The following is a 15,779-nucleotide window of genomic DNA, read 5'->3' as shown; positions in this document are numbered from 1 at the left end:
TTCATACAAATCAGAAGTTTACTGGTGGACCACTAAGGATAAATTAATAAGTATGAATATTTACATTATTCATTACAGTGTGGTATCATGACTTAAACTGTACTGGTAATTTAGACAGTGCGCTATTCTCTTTTCATATTATGTATACATATTTTTAAAGCTATATTCAATGGTTTGTTGCAGATGTATTGTATTTCCAAAAATTCTTTGTTAACTGGGCGCTTTGCCATTTACAACCTTTTCCACCTTGTTGTGTCATTTGAATGTTGGAAAAAAAACAAACCAATAAAGCTATAAACAAAATTATGCAATTTTAAGAAGAATTCCTTCCACATTGACTCATGTTCAACCTCCTCCGAGCAGAATATCTCAACACATGAAAAGGTTTCTAATTGTGTACGGGGGCAAAATACTACATACATGCTACACTTTTTTTTTTTTTTTTTTTTTAAACTTTGGGTTGGAGGCCAAAGTGTTTCTTTATGTATATTTCTAAAAAAACTCACTTCCTCAATATCCTGATCATTGAATTTATAGTTCATAGCTTCTTTAATGATCACTTCTTTTTTGTTGATCTCATCTAGAGTTGGGAGCTGCATCCCGGCAGAAAACATCTGTAACACAAAAATTATCTAGGTAAATTGTAATTTAAAGATCAAACATAATGATTGGCTTTAAAGATAAGTCAAAGTTAAGTAGTTTAACCAAGCACGTCGCAAAACAGACTTAGAAAAGTAGGCATAAAAAAGGGGTTTAAATGAAAATACACTTTACTGGTTTTAAATACAAGTATTTAGCATTACACTCACCGCCTCTTTCCATTTCATAAATTCACTCTCTGTAAATTCTTGATTAGAGACGAATTCTAGACGGAAGACCCGTTGGTCATTACCATGCCTAAAAACACAATGAAATTTTTTAGGCCAATCCAAACATTGGCTATAAATATCCTTATAGTCAAAATTCACCTCATGGTTGCTACATCCTCTCACGTCATTAATGCAGGGTCGCTTTTAAATTTCATGACCCCCTCCTACACACACACACACACACACACACACACACACACACACACACACAGTTAAAAAAAATTAAATGCCTCAAACACCAAGCTGTTTTTTTTGTTTGTTTTTTATTATTATTATTTATGTTGTACCCTTCTGTGATTGCATTTAGCTGCAAATTTCTTTTTTTTTAGGACAAAAAGGACTTGCAGATATCATTGTGACCATATTATCTAATTTACTATGAAAAAAAAATAGTGAAAAATGTAAAAAAAAAAATCTGACTTTTTGGAAAAACATTTCTCACCTAAAAAGCTAATGAAAACTGGCAAATAGATTCTTTGTCCTGAGTTTACAAATACAGAAGTGTTTTTACGTATTTGGGTTTGTTAAGTTATAGGATAATAAGTACAAGTAACATTACTATCTCAAAACAGAATTCTTTCATTCCACCCCCCAAAATTAGCAATAGGAACATTGTAACACTGATATCTGTCCCTAAATCACCCTTGTACACACTTTTCAAAAGTTGACAATCCAGAGTATTCAAATTGGGGTACTTTGATGCGTTTTAAACAGCCATTTTACTGCCAGCCTTTATCAAAGTGGTAAAAAGGTGATTTTCTTTTCTCACACAGATTCAGGTAGAAATGTACTAAAAAATGTAACAAATGTGTTCAGAAACATCTCCTGAGTGATAGCACACATGCATTAGGTGTGTCAGGGGACTAAAGGGACACGTGCATTTCAATTTAGTAGCTTGGAATTTTGCATCAGGTCATCCTGTGCCCATATCCTATTTGGGACATCTTTGAAGCCAGTCAATTCAACTTACCCCATCAAGCCATTTACCATATTTGCTCGATTATAAGACAAGTTTTTTTTTCAGAGCAAATGCTCTGAACAATAACCATTGTCTTATATTCAAGTTTGTCTTCTAATCAGACCTCAAATAGAGGGGACCTGGATCCTCCTCTCCGTCAGCCGGTGGAGATCTGTGCGATACACACAGACAACCTCCGCTGCTGCCGGCACATTGCACAGACCTTCACCAGCTGCCACCAATACACACCAAGGAATCTGAAGCATGGGGAGAAGTCTAGGGAAGCACTGGTAAGTCGGGGGAGGGTAAGAGTGGCATATGGGGGGGTGTATGGGCTTTCTAGAGGCAGAGTGGCATACAGGGGGTTGAAAGGAATATCAGGGAGGCAGAGTGGCAAACAGGGTGTTAAAAGGAATATCAGGGAGGCAGACTGGCATATAGGGGGTATAAGGCATACCTGGCAGCAAAGTGGCATATCTGGTAGCAGAGTGGCATATAGGGGGTATAAAGCTTTTCTGGGGGCAAAGTGGCATAAAAAGGGTATAAAGCATATCCGGGGGCCAGATGTGCAGAACGGGGGGCAGGTTGGCAAATGAAAACAAGGAAATAAAAACAAAAAAATGCATTTTTCTCAATCATAGTTAAATCATTAAAAAATAGTAAAACTTTTCTCTTATAGGGTAGTCTTATATTCAGGCTTTTTTTCCCCCTAAATTAACATTCAATTTTTTGGGGGTCGTCTTATAATCAATTACATGCGATATTTTTAAAAACTAGACACCACATGGTATCTCAAATGTTTTTATTTCCCAACCTACACCCACCACCAGTTATGCACATTTGAGCCCAGGCTTGCCACACTGCCTCCCAGATTTGCCACATACCCCCAGATATGCCCTCTCTGCCCTCCCCACATTTTCCTTATATACCTTATACCCCCAGATACGCCACTCCGTCCTCCCCAGATATGCCTCATACCCACCAGATGCCACAGTGCCCTCTGATATGCCTTATACCCCAGATGTGCCACTCTGTCTCCTAGAATATGCCTTATACCCATTATATGCCACTGTGCCCCACTGATATGCCCTACAATAATCAGTATGACTGCAGGGAGGGATTGGGAAACAGTAAATGCTGTAAAGTGACATTGAATGAACCAAAGAATCGGATCCAAACCTCCCATAACTAGAGGACAGTAGTGGAGGTTGTCTGTGCACATTGCACAGACACCCCCCAACGGCTGTTGTAAGGGTCCTGGGAGGGAGGCTAACATTAAATAATTATAATTGCCACAGATGAATGCTTGCAAAAAAGTATTTACTTCATTCAAAATAGCATTTGAACACGGATACACGCATCAATATTATATATATATATATATATATATATAAAGTTTTCATTATATTATATATATTTTTCACTGTACGCATCTCTGTTCAAATGCTTTTTTGTACTACTTGCCACGGTATTTTGCACGGAGTATGAAAAACTTTTTTGCAAGCATTCATCTGTGGCTTTTTATCTGGTTCATTGTTGTGTGCACCTCCTGCTTGACACCAAATCTGCTTACTTACTCTTGGGCATGAATATTTCAGCTCCTTAACCAACTCCCCAGAATAGTTTAGCAGTTACAAAAAAAAAAAATCAACCTTATATAATATTGCTGTAGGTATTATCAATGTGCATACGTATACAAATTGTTACTTTTGAATAGGGCTGCAACAACTAATCGATAAAATCGATAATAATCGATAATGAAATTCGTTGGCAACGAATTTCATTATCGATTAGTTGAATAGATTATAAAATGAGGGTTTTTTCAGAGCAAACGCTCTGAAAAATCCCCCTCATTATAGAATCCGTTTAGTCTGACTCACCGTCTCACAGCAGCAGCTCCTGCTTACTCCCCCTCCCTGTAATCACTGTGACAACTGGCCCCGCCCCTTCCTTCTCCAGGCCAGAACCACATGGCTGTGACACTCATCTAACTGTAAGTATATGTATATATGTGTGTGTGTATATATATATATATATATATATATATATATATATATATATATATATATATATATATATATATATGTATATATGTATGTAATATATATATATATATATATATATATATATTTGGGCTACTGAAAGTTAGGGGAGGTGGGGGTTAATTTAGGGGCAGTTATGGTTAGTGGGGTGTTTAGGGTTAATTTAGGGGCAGTTATGGTTAATTGGGTGTTTAGGGTTAATTTAGGGGCAGTTATGTTAATAGGGTGTTTAGGGTTAATTTAGGAGCAGCTGTGGTTAATGGGGTGTTTGGGGTTAATTTGAGGCAGTTGTGGTTAATGGTGTGTTTAGGGTTAATTTAGGGGATGCTGTGGTTGATGGGGTCTTTAGGGTTAATTTAGGGGATGCTGTGGTTAAGGGGGTGTTAAGGGTTAATTTAGGGGCAGTTATGGTTAATGGGGAGTTTAGGGTTAATTTAGGGGAATCTAAATCCTGGGGGCAGTGAAGTGACATATCTGGGGGTATAAGGCATATACAGTATATAAGGCAAATGTGGGGAGGGCAGTGTGGCATGTCTGGGGAGGACGGAGTGGTGTATCAGGGTGTATAAGGCATATCTGGGGGTAGAGTGGCATATCTGGGGGTAGAGAAGTGGCATGTCTGGGAGGCAGGGTGGCATGTCTGGTGGCATGAGGATGGAGTGGGGTATCAGGGGATATAAGGCGTATCAAGCACAGTGGCAGATGTGGGAGGCAGCGTGGAGTGGCAGATGTGGGAGGCAGCGTGGCATATGTGGGAGGCATTGTGGAGTGGCAGATGTGGGAGGCAGCATGGCATATGTGGGGAGGGCAGGGTGGCATGTCTGGGGAGGATGGAGTGGTGTTTCAGTGGGTATAAGGCGTATCAGGCACAGTGGCATGTGGGGGGTAGAGTGGAGTGGCAGATGTGGGAGGCAGCGTGGCGTGGCAGATGTGGGAGGCAGCGTGGAGTGGCAGATGTGGGAGGCAGCGTGGCGTGGCAGATGTGGGAGGCAGCGTGGAGTGGTATATGTGGGAGGCAGCGTGGAGTGCTGTGGTAGACAGCGTGGCATATGTGGGGGGGCAGCATGGCATGTCTGGGAGGCAGCGTAGCAAGCCTGGGCTCAAATGTGCATATATTGGGGGGCTGGTTGGGAAATAAAGACAAGAAATTTATTATCAAAGTTTTTTTTTATTCTGCTGTTTGTATTTAACATCATTTGTTTAGTAAATTATTTTAAATAAATAAAAAATTTACATTCATTTTTTTTATCCGATTAATCGATTAATCGAAAAAATAATCGGCCAACTAATCGATTATTAAAATAATCGTTAGTTGCAGCCCTACTTTTGAATAAAGTGATGCACACCAAACGTCCTGTATTGTCCATAGATCATTTATTACTTTATTGAAAACTAGTAGTCAGTACACTGTTGCATTTTTTTTCTTTCAGCATTTAAATATAAAGTAAAGTGGGTTTTTGATTAGTGCTAAACAAAGAGACTCCCTAAGAAAGTTTACACAAAATAGTTTCTGCCCAGGTACTTGAATGCTGTCCCCATGATGGATGGACATCATGGCAAACTTATTTTAAAATAAATCCTAGATTCAAAACAAATTAGTCAAGCCCTGATATAAGCCAATTCATTAAAAATAAAATCACATTAATTCGCTCAGCCAGTGTTCCTGAAACGCCACAATGTGGCGAAGCTTTAAGCTCATTTAACTTCATGACGTGCAAGCGCGTCATTGGTCCTTATCTATATGTTTTTCCATGATGAGCACATCATTGGGTGTTAAGCCGTTTCAGCAACAAATAGGTAGGGAAGTATGAAAAAGCAGCTAAACTATACCTAAAATACAAACATCCTTTACATAGTCAAATGACAAACGTCAAGTATGACCAATAATGTAGCTTTGGTACAGGAAACTCACCGTAACTGAAGGCCTTTATTCGTTCTAGTACCTCCAAGTTGGTAAACTTTTCCAGTTTCAACAACACCCGTAATTTCAGCTACCTAAGTACATTAAAAAAATAAGTTCACATTTTAAAAAAGCACATACACACAAACGAAATAAAATGTTGCCCAAACCAAACCCCACGGCGTTCAGCTAGCATTTGTAAAGCTTCTAAGTGACCCTCACTCACCCTGTATACAGGTTTGCTATTATGGTTTCCGATGCCAATTCTTACAAAGCAGCCAGATACTGTTTTTGCAAAAAACGGCATGTGGCACCACCGCTCAAGCTTGTGTCTGGATAACCGAACTTTGTTGAGTTCTTCTGGCAAAGAGACAGGCAAAGACTTTGGTGGAATGTCTTCTTTCCTGAAGAAATAAAAAGAATCCTTAGGTTAAAAACCATATACACTAACCGTCTTACTTTTGTAGTAGACAAAATTTCACAAGCTTCCCGGCTACGCAATAAGCATTACCTATGGTTAATAGCTACTCCTTGGCAGTCATAGTCAGCGTGGCAAAACCTCAGCTCAGTTTTCTCCAACACCCAGTGCATAAAATAGAACACTTCTAAGCCTATCCTAACAGAAGTGGCCCAAGCAATCATTAGAATGTAATGAGCAATGTAGGGCTATAGAATCCTGCTTTCAAGTCATCAGTTGCATTGGGGAGTAGACAGAAGAAAAAAACCGTTACCCCTCAAAAAAACAGAAAAAAAAAAACAAACCATGAAGCATAACCATGCTTGTGGGTTGTTTCTGGTTTTTTTTTTTTTTTTTTTTTTTTTTTTTTTTTTAAGATGTTTAGCATTATTCATACTCTGACAACCTCTGCTGCCCGTTAGTTCCGCCGGGGGATCTATGACTGAGCACCGGTGTGACGTGACCTTCCGGTGCTCAGTCATTGATGCCACGGCAGAAGTGGCGGCAGCAACGGAGGTTGTCTGTACGTATCACGCAGACAACCGCTGCTGCTGCTAGCATTTCCGCAGGGGCTTCTATGATGGAGCACAAGAAGCTCACGGCGCGTTGACGCTCCGTCATAGTGCTGCCTGCACTCCATCAGAGGAAGTGCCGGCAGCAGCAGAGGTTACCAGACAGGAGGATCCAGGTCCCCTGCAAATAAGAGAAAATACGGTACTATGCTACATTCAGTTGATTATGTAACAGTTACAATATTTTAACAAATAAGAATAAACTTGTACAATATAAAGGCTTGTCCCTGGCAACCCTTTAAACAAACCATGAATATTTAAAATCATATAATGACTGGTATGTGCCTTAAAGACATAATAATGAAAGCATTCAGAAATTTAGCAGACAAGATAGCCCAAATGATTCTTATATAGGAACATAGAATGTGTCAGTAGATAACTAACATTTTACATACACATTTTAGGACACCAACATTAATACAGATAAAACAGTCTTCAATCAAGACTTGTAAGCAAGACCTACACATTGGTTTATGCAATACTTACTCCTCCTCTTCATCAGATGAAGATGAAGATCTGGAAGACCGATCAGATTTATCACTTGACTTGTCATCCTCTTCTTCCTCCTCATCATCTGAATATACTTCACTTGTCTTCAATGGTTGCTTCCGTGCAATCAACTCAGCTACAAAAAATAAACAAAGAACATAGAAAAATCAGCAATGCCAAGAAATTACATCCATACATCACTTCAATATCATTTATGCTGCTGCTGCACTGTGCTATCCCCAACACTGGCTCCTCAAATCCTCCAAAACCATTACTTCGAGATCTCTTAAAAAGGCAACCTTGGAAAGTCCCAATGGCCAAGAAGGAAAGTGAATCCACCTGTGCTGTAACCTCTCTCTGGAATTCCATAGCTCTGTCAATTCCGCCTCCCCCTTTTTTAACTTTAACTACTTGTGTGTGCAGAGAAGCATTCAACGTAATCCCTTAATACCTGCAGCCATACATCTGTAAAGAAACAATTTTTCCTTACAATCAAAATTATCCTCACCATAACACTTCTTCAAAATTACATCTCAATACCACTCAACGTCCTAAATAAATTGTACTCAAAAGCAGGGACCTGCAAAACCCCTTCCAAGGCCAGGGATCAACTTTGACACTCCATGCCATCATGATACATTTTTAGGCTACTTTTTTTTTTATGACGACGTGGAACGCCATGTTATGTTTCTAAGTAAATTTTGCTGGGGCTTCTATCACTGAGCACCGGAAGGTCATGCGATGCTGGCGCTCAGTCATAGAAGCCCGACGGAGGTGCCGGCAGCAGCCAAGGTTGTCTGCGTGCACCGCACAGACGTCCACCAGCTGCCAGAGAGAAGGATCAAGGTCCCCTGTAGAGCCGCGGGAGATCTGGATCTAAGTCTTGTAGTCAGACTTCTATTTGAGATCTGGTTATGAGACAACCTCAAATATAAGCTCATTTGCTCGGAAAAAAAAACCTGTCTTATAATCAAACAAATACGGCAGTCCCAAGGAATCATTGGACTGTCTCACATGCCTCCAACTTCAACACCAAATGCAGAGAACATTTAAGTTAGGGATACATGTTAAGCAATAGAGCAAAGTTAAGATTACAGGATTGTGTGTATGGCCTACCAGTCTTATTTTTCCTCTTCTCTCTTTCCGCTCTTAACTCTTCCATAGCCTGTGATTTCTTGTCAAGTTTCTCATCCCTCTTTGATCGCCTCTCTTTGTTGTGCGAGGTAACCTATAACCAAAAGACAGGGAAAAAAATCTTTAAAAAAAATTGTCATCTCAATTGAAAAATCCAGATATTCATATACAACAGATATATACATATATTATACATGCACACATGTACAAATAGCCAAGTCTTACTGAAAACCAATTTATAACAAGAGAAAAAAAAAAAGAAAGGGAAAATAGGGTATGAGAATGCCTGGCATTACAACAACGAAAACCCAGCACCACATTTTGGACCTGTGTCTCCAGCAGTTGTGTTTGTTTCTTTTTCTCCTGTTCCTCATCATGCTTTTTCTTTTTTTCTTTCTTTTCTTTTCTCTTTGCCGTTTTCAGTTTCTTCTTTATCTCAAACCTGCAGAGATATTTAACATTTCAAACAAATTCCAACAAAACAAAAAAGCGTGGGAAAAATAATTTGCGTCTATTCAACATATTTCGTTATAAAGATTAGATCTTTTACTACTTTAAACTGAGATGCTGTGAAGATATGCAGTGGGCTAAATCTTGAAAGATTTTTCTGAAACTGTTCTCTATTTAATTTACATTATGCTTTCATGCTAAATCTTTTCCATGAAGTCTTAAGTCACAATTCACTCTCAGTTCATGAGTAAAGACACTAAACATATCAATGTAATAAAATGTGAATTGGACAGGGCCTTTTAGTAATTGGAGATTGTATTTTATTCTTATACCGTCTCTTAAGCACTTCTCGCTTCTCTATTCGATTGAATAGCTCTTGCTCTCTTTCTTTCTCAGTCATCTGTTCAAGTCTGGCTCTGTCTTCTTCATCACCCATGAGATCCTCTCCATAACCATCACAAAATTCCTCATCTTCAGACGAAGAATCGGAATCAGAACTGGAAGATGAACTGTTACTGTCCGAGTCTGAAACCTCACCTGCAGGGATCGCCCACCCCAAAAGAGCAGGGGAAAAAAAAAGAAAAGAAAAAAAGATGAATTCAAAGAAATACTCCTTTATAGTGAGAACAATTTTAACTGAATGCCTCGCTATGGTTGATCGCCCTCCTAAACTCTTTTAAAAAGGTCCTGCAACTTTTTCAGCAGGCCCAAAGGTTCAAAAGAACATTTGGTTGTACATTGATTTAATTACCAGTAATTCTGCAGGTCAGATTGCTCACCTTCTTCGGGAGCAGAACTCTCTCCAGAGCTGTCTTTCGTAGAGCTTCCAGACGAGGCGGCCCTGTTTGTCAGTTTCTTCATAGCTCCCTTTTTTTCTAATCCTTTTCCAGTTTTCACCTTCTTCTTGTTTTTGGTTCCCCCCACTGTCCACTAAATAAAAATGAATCAACATAGATCTGAGAAGAGGACCAAGTATGTTCAACAAATATATAAAAACCACCAACAGTAGTGTTGTTGACCTCTTCGTTATCATGGCTGTTTTAACATTTCTTCCATTTACTGTACCCACAGAAATCATATACGCTTTCAGGACAAGAAGGATTTTCTTTAGATTCCATGTTTGTGATCATATAATATTATAAAAAAAAAAAAAAAAAAACATTTGCTAAAAAAGTTTTTTTTTTTTTTTTAACTTATTCTTCTACAGTTACTTAAAAATACCCAATGTTTTGGAGGGTTTTTGAAAGTCACAGGGTAATAACAACAAAGATCCTATTGCCATTCTATAAGTGTGTAAAATGCCCCCTTATACATCTTATTTTTGTACCTTGGGGGCCAGAAAGGTGTTTTTGCATTTTTCTTTTACATTTTATTGGAACTGAATGGTTCTCCTTACGATATCTTGGTGACATCACTGGAGTGCATTTTTACATTTTTTTATATTTTCTATATAAAATTTTACTGATTACAGTGTGATCAGTAAGTAGGGCTTCATTAGCAGCCAGGTATTAAATAGTTCCCATCTCTCAATCTACAACAGAATGCAACAAGACTAACAGGCTTAAAACAGTATCTTTCAGGTTACAGCAAAATAAAAATAGACAAGATGGTGTCGCTGAAATGCCTCGAAAGTGACAAAATTAGTACAAAAATTAAAATCAGCTTAATATCTAAAACACAGACAACATCACAAGACAGAGGATTAATAAACATTTCCACATGAGACCAACCTCATCACCACTATCTGGAGTTTCAGAATCTGAAGTGGCTGCATTCTTGATACTTGGCTGTTCCTTCTCTTCAGAGCCACTCTTCTTGCGTTTGGCTAAAGATAGCAGTTCCTGCAGGACAAAATCTGTTTAATAGGATGTACAATTTATCACCACCACAAGCAACGTAATTAACAGATGTTTTTCTTATCGCTAGACCAAAGTAATGGTGATGTGGAAAATAATGCACAAGCACAACTTTGTAAATTGATTTCCAACATGGATCCATGTAGGGATGCTCATATTATGAGGGAGAAAAAAAATAGAAAAAAAACGATATAGTAACCTCAAATAATTCTTTCAATTCCACAGATCCTAAAAAAAGGGCAACAAAAGGAAAAATCCAATGCACTTACAGAGAGTTGAGCACATTATCCAGAATGTGAATGTAGACAAAGAAAAGTTTCTCCTGATCGCTACATGTTCAGCTCTGGAGATTTACTTAAAATGCAATAGTGGTTTTAAGGTGCTATATCTCTTCAAGGTGTCTTCCGTGTAAAGTGCTAGTGCTGATTTTCATAAAAAGGAACCAAAACTAATTCATCTAATAAAAGCTTAAAAAAAATACCCCCAAGAACTTATCAAAGTCCTCAATCCTCAATGCATTTCCTATAGGAAAAAAAAAGCTTTACTAGTAAATATTAACTCATATGTAAGCCATTTTCATTTTTTTCATGGCGTATAAAATGCCTTATACCTCAGATATGCCACTCTGCCAGTCAGAAATGCCTTATACCCCCTATATACCATTCTATATGCCTCTATTTTACTGGGCTCTGGGTGAAGTGCCCCTCCTCCTACTTTGTGCCCCTGGTACTAAACCTCTACCATGCCCAGCTGGCTTTATACTGAGCTAAACCGCTGCTATGCTGTCTAAAACCTTTGCTAAATCCAGCTCCAAGATTTCCTCTATCTTCCTCCTAACGTCAGCCTTAACCTAAAGGATACCGTGTAGGCAGAGTGAGGAGATGGTGATCCCCAGTGTCAACCTGGCATGTTACTAGGTGAGTACTGCCAGGCCTATGTGCCTCAAATAGCTGAGTCGCTTGTTAAGTGGGGATTACCTGGGCTACCTCAATGCCCCCTAAATCCCTTGTTGCAGCCAACAAATCCACAAGTGGGATCCGTGCTTGTCCCCAGGCAAACTACATACAGTTAACATAGCTGGCTCCCTATCCTAATGCGCTTTGATCATGTTAACGTGGAACACCTTTTTCCAACACCCCCCCATCCAAAGATAACACTTAGTTCACATCATTGATCTGTTGCAGAACAGTAAACCAACTGCCAGGGCACCTACAATTTGTTCTGCGTTTTGGACATCAGCACAGGCACCTTTTATCCCCACCTCATACACTCTTTCTTGGGCATCAAGATCATACCAATGCTTCTGCTTGGATCGGGCAGCCCTCAGTCTCACACACCTCCCCCATCAAAGCCTGCATTTAATATTTAAACCATATCGCGTAGTCCACAACAGATGTCTTTGGGACCCACAATTCTCCTCCCCACCCCTCTTGAATCAGAGTCGGGGGACCATGCACTCTATGCCCATAGATGAGCTTCATCTTGGTGTGGTAGAGGCTGGTCAGCAGATGCTTTACTCATACCCTTTTGCACAGACTGCATCAGATCCAAGGTGCACTAAGGACCTTGATCAATCAGCATTTTGCTGGGAAATACCACACTGGAAAATATGCACAATAGATTATCGGCCACCTTGTCAGCACTGATAGATGACAAAATTACAGCCTGTGGGTAGTGAGTGGCATAATCTACTACAGTTAGTATATATCACTTGTCTGGGCTACTGAGGATAGCAAGGGAGCCGACAAGATCAACAGTAATTAGCCTAATTTTTGCCCATATTAAGCAAATAAATCTGATGGGACAAGCGGCACTTAGTCCAGAGCAGCCCCTAAGGTGTCCAGCCATGGAGACAGGGCACCGCTTGCTGTCTTTCCATTTTCCAGGGCTTTTGCCCTTCTGTTGGAATATCCCGTATAACCTCCCCTCATCCCAGAACACTTGCTACCATATACCTGTTAATGGGTGGCTTGCGGACAGAAAAGCCGAGTCAGCCCGTCCCGTACTCTAGGAAGACTGCTGCCAGTTCACCACAGCTATGGTTGAACACTGTGTCTCTCCTCTTACTTATAGTTAATTTAATTAGGAACCACTCTATTCAAATGATATATGCTCTAAACTTTCGATTAAAACATTTAGAATCTGTATAAAAACTTTCTTGTAGATCATACGAACTACCCTGAGGAAGTTTGTTTCAACGAGACGCATTGGTGATTTGTAAACATTGCCAGGTCCCATAAAAGCATCTCGTCAGAAGAGGAAGGCCTATCTGAATTAGGGCTGCAACAACTAATCGATAAAATCGATGATAATCGATATTGAAATTCGTTGGCAACAAATTTCATTATCGATTAGTTGAATCGATTTTTATCGATTATAAAATGAGGGTTTTTTCAGAGCAAATGCTCTGAAAAATACCTCTCGTGTTATAATCCGTTTAGTGTGACTCACAGGAGTCACAGCAGCAGTTGCTACTTACAGTTCCTCCCTGCAGTCACTGCCGATTGGCCCGCCCACTTCCTTTTTCCAGTCCCTCCCTGCAATCGCTGCTGGAGAAAGAAAGGGGCGGGGCCAATTGGCAGTGACTACAGGGAGGGACAGGGAGTAACAAAGGGACTGAGCCAAACGGCCGATTGGCTCCGCCCATTTCCTTAGCATCGCCATGGCTGTGACACTCATCTAACTGTGAATATAAAATTAATATTTGGGCTGCTGAAAGTTAGGGGATGTGGGGGTTAATTTAGGGGCAGTTATAGTTAATGGGGTGTTTAGGGTTAACTTAGGGGCAGTTATAGTTAATGGGGTGTTTAGGGTTAATTTAGGGGGCAGTGGTGATTGATGGGGAGTTTAGGGTTAATTTAGGGGCAGTTGTGGTTAATGGGTTAATTTAGGTTCAGTGGTGATTGATGGGGTGTTTAGGGTTAATTTAGGGTCAGTTGTGGTTAATGGGTTAATTTAGGGTCAGTTGTGGTTGATGGGGTCTTCAGGGTTAATTTAGGGGCAGTTGTGGTTAATGGGTCTTCTCTTCAGGATTAATTTAATGCTGAGGACTGAGGACTGAGGGTTAATTTAATTAATTTAATAAGGTTAACTTAAGGTGCAGTTAGAGGTAAAGGGGGGGCAAACCGAGGGGAATCTAAATCCTGGAGGCAGTGAAGATTAACCCTGTATTTATTTATAAAAGTATTGTGTCTGTGAACGGGTCTGCAAACCTATGAGTGCACTATGGCATATCAGGGGGGTATACGGCATACCTGGGGAGGACGGAGTGACATATCTGGGGGTATAAGGCATATAGGGTATAAAAGGCATATGTGGGGAGGGCAGTGTGGCATGTCTGGGAGGGCAGTGTGGCAAGCCTGGGCTCAAATATGCATAACTGGGGGGCAGGTTGGGGAAATAAAAACAAGAAGAAAATTTTATTCTGCCGTTTGTTTTTAACATCTAATACTTGTCAATATCTTATTTGTGTTTGCCACTATCTGGCACTGTGCACTACTGCTATGTCATTCACAATTACTGCCAAAATATTTTTCATTAGTGGATTTCTCCAAGGAAACACCATGTAAATGATACTTTGCATTTTTATCATACCCAAAATGCATAATTTTACATTTGTTTACATTGAATTTCATTTGCCATTTATCAGCCGAGTTACCCAATTTACACAAATCTTCTTGTAGTGAAGACACATCTAATTCGGCCTTTATGACCTTACTTTGTGTCATTGGCAAACACTGAAACGTGGCTCCCAATGCCCACTGGGAAATCCACACACAGGACAGATCCCTGAGCTACTCCACTTATTACATCTGCCCAGTTTGAGAATTTCCCATTTTCCACCACTCTTCGTGTTCTATCTTTCAGCCAATTCTCAACTCACAGACAAACATATGACTCTAAGCCTATTTCAGTCAATTTGTAAAGTAACATTTTGTGTGGAACTGCCTTAGCAAAGTCTAAACATATCACATGGACCACAGCACCCATACCTATATTTCTACTCACTTCTTCATAGAACACAATTTATTTAGTTTTACAAGATCTGTCTTTCACAAAGCCATGTTGACTCCTGCTAAGGAAATTCCTGTTCAAGATGAAATTTTAATATGTTCCATTAGTAAGCCGTCAAACAGTTTTCCCACTGCAGATGTCAAACTTACAGGTCTGTAATTGGCTGTGATTTCGATCCCTTTGTAAATATGGGCACCATATCGGCTTTACGCCAATCTATGGGCAAAACGCCCGAAATAAAAATCCCTGAAAATCAAAAACAGAGGACTGGCCAGCACCTGGCTTAGTTCTTTAAGTACCCATGAGGTGTTTTTAATTGTTTGAAGGGCAGGTTTTTTTTTTTTGGGGGGGGGGGGTTACTTAACAGTAAAATTGTAAGAATTTACTTTTTAAAACTTATTGGTTTTGTCATACTAAGTTACATACTATACAAAAGTAATATAAAGTGAATGGAAGTAAAATTCTCTGTCATGAAGGGGTTAACTGGAAATATAGAAGGGAGAGGGGAGATACATTTAAAGTACCGTAGTTGCTCGATTATAAGACGACCCCCCCAAAATCTGAATTTTAATTTAGGAAAAAAGAAAAGGTCTGAATATAAGCCTAATCTATAGGAACAAAGTTTTACTAGTCAATATTAATTCATGTAAACTATTTTTTCATATTTAATAAAAGCTATAATTGAGAAAAATACTTTTGTGTTTTATTTGCCAACCTGACCCCCCCAGTTATGCACATCTGCCCCCAGGCTTGCCACTCTGCCCCCAGAAATGCCTTATACCCTCTATATGCCACTCGGCCTCCAGAAATACCTTATACCCCTATATGCCACTCTGGCATTTAGGGGGGTAAAAAGGCATATCATGGGGCAGAGTGGCATATAGGTGGCTAAAAAGCATTTCATGGGACACTCTGCCTCCAGAAGAGCCTTATGCCCCTCCAGACTTACCATTGCTTCTGACTCCCTGATGTCTAGTGGGGGCAGTGGGTAGAGGCCGTGTTAGTTCCGACAGGGCTTCTATGACTGAGCAGCTGGGG

At 39.8% G+C, this 15,779-nt stretch overlaps 1 protein-coding gene across 1 annotated transcript in view; it reads right to left on the bottom strand.

Moving 5' to 3' along the window:
• Positions 1-15,779, bottom strand: part of RTF1 (RTF1 homolog, Paf1/RNA polymerase II complex component) — a 29,194-nt gene that overhangs the window by 11,774 nt on the left and 1,641 nt on the right. The window contains exons 2-11 of the mRNA XM_053474512.1: positions 10,602-10,712; positions 9,651-9,801; positions 9,204-9,408; positions 8,749-8,863; positions 8,404-8,515; positions 7,285-7,423; positions 5,996-6,173; positions 5,782-5,864; positions 810-897; positions 507-614 (exon numbers count right to left, since the gene is read on the bottom strand). Coding sequence (XP_053330487.1) covers positions 507-614; positions 810-897; positions 5,782-5,864; positions 5,996-6,173; positions 7,285-7,423; positions 8,404-8,515; positions 8,749-8,863; positions 9,204-9,408; positions 9,651-9,801; positions 10,602-10,712 — 1,290 coding nt within the window. The remainder of the gene's footprint in view (positions 1-506; positions 615-809; positions 898-5,781; positions 5,865-5,995; positions 6,174-7,284; positions 7,424-8,403; positions 8,516-8,748; positions 8,864-9,203; positions 9,409-9,650; positions 9,802-10,601; positions 10,713-15,779) is intronic.

The sequence above is a fragment of the Spea bombifrons genome, chromosome 9 (assembly GCF_027358695.1).
Source record: "Spea bombifrons isolate aSpeBom1 chromosome 9, aSpeBom1.2.pri, whole genome shotgun sequence".
In the NCBI taxonomy this organism is placed as follows: domain Eukaryota; kingdom Metazoa; phylum Chordata; class Amphibia; order Anura; family Pelobatidae; genus Spea; species Spea bombifrons.
Note: the sequence above shows the minus strand (reverse complement) of the source record. Positions and strands in the feature narration are given on the sequence as shown.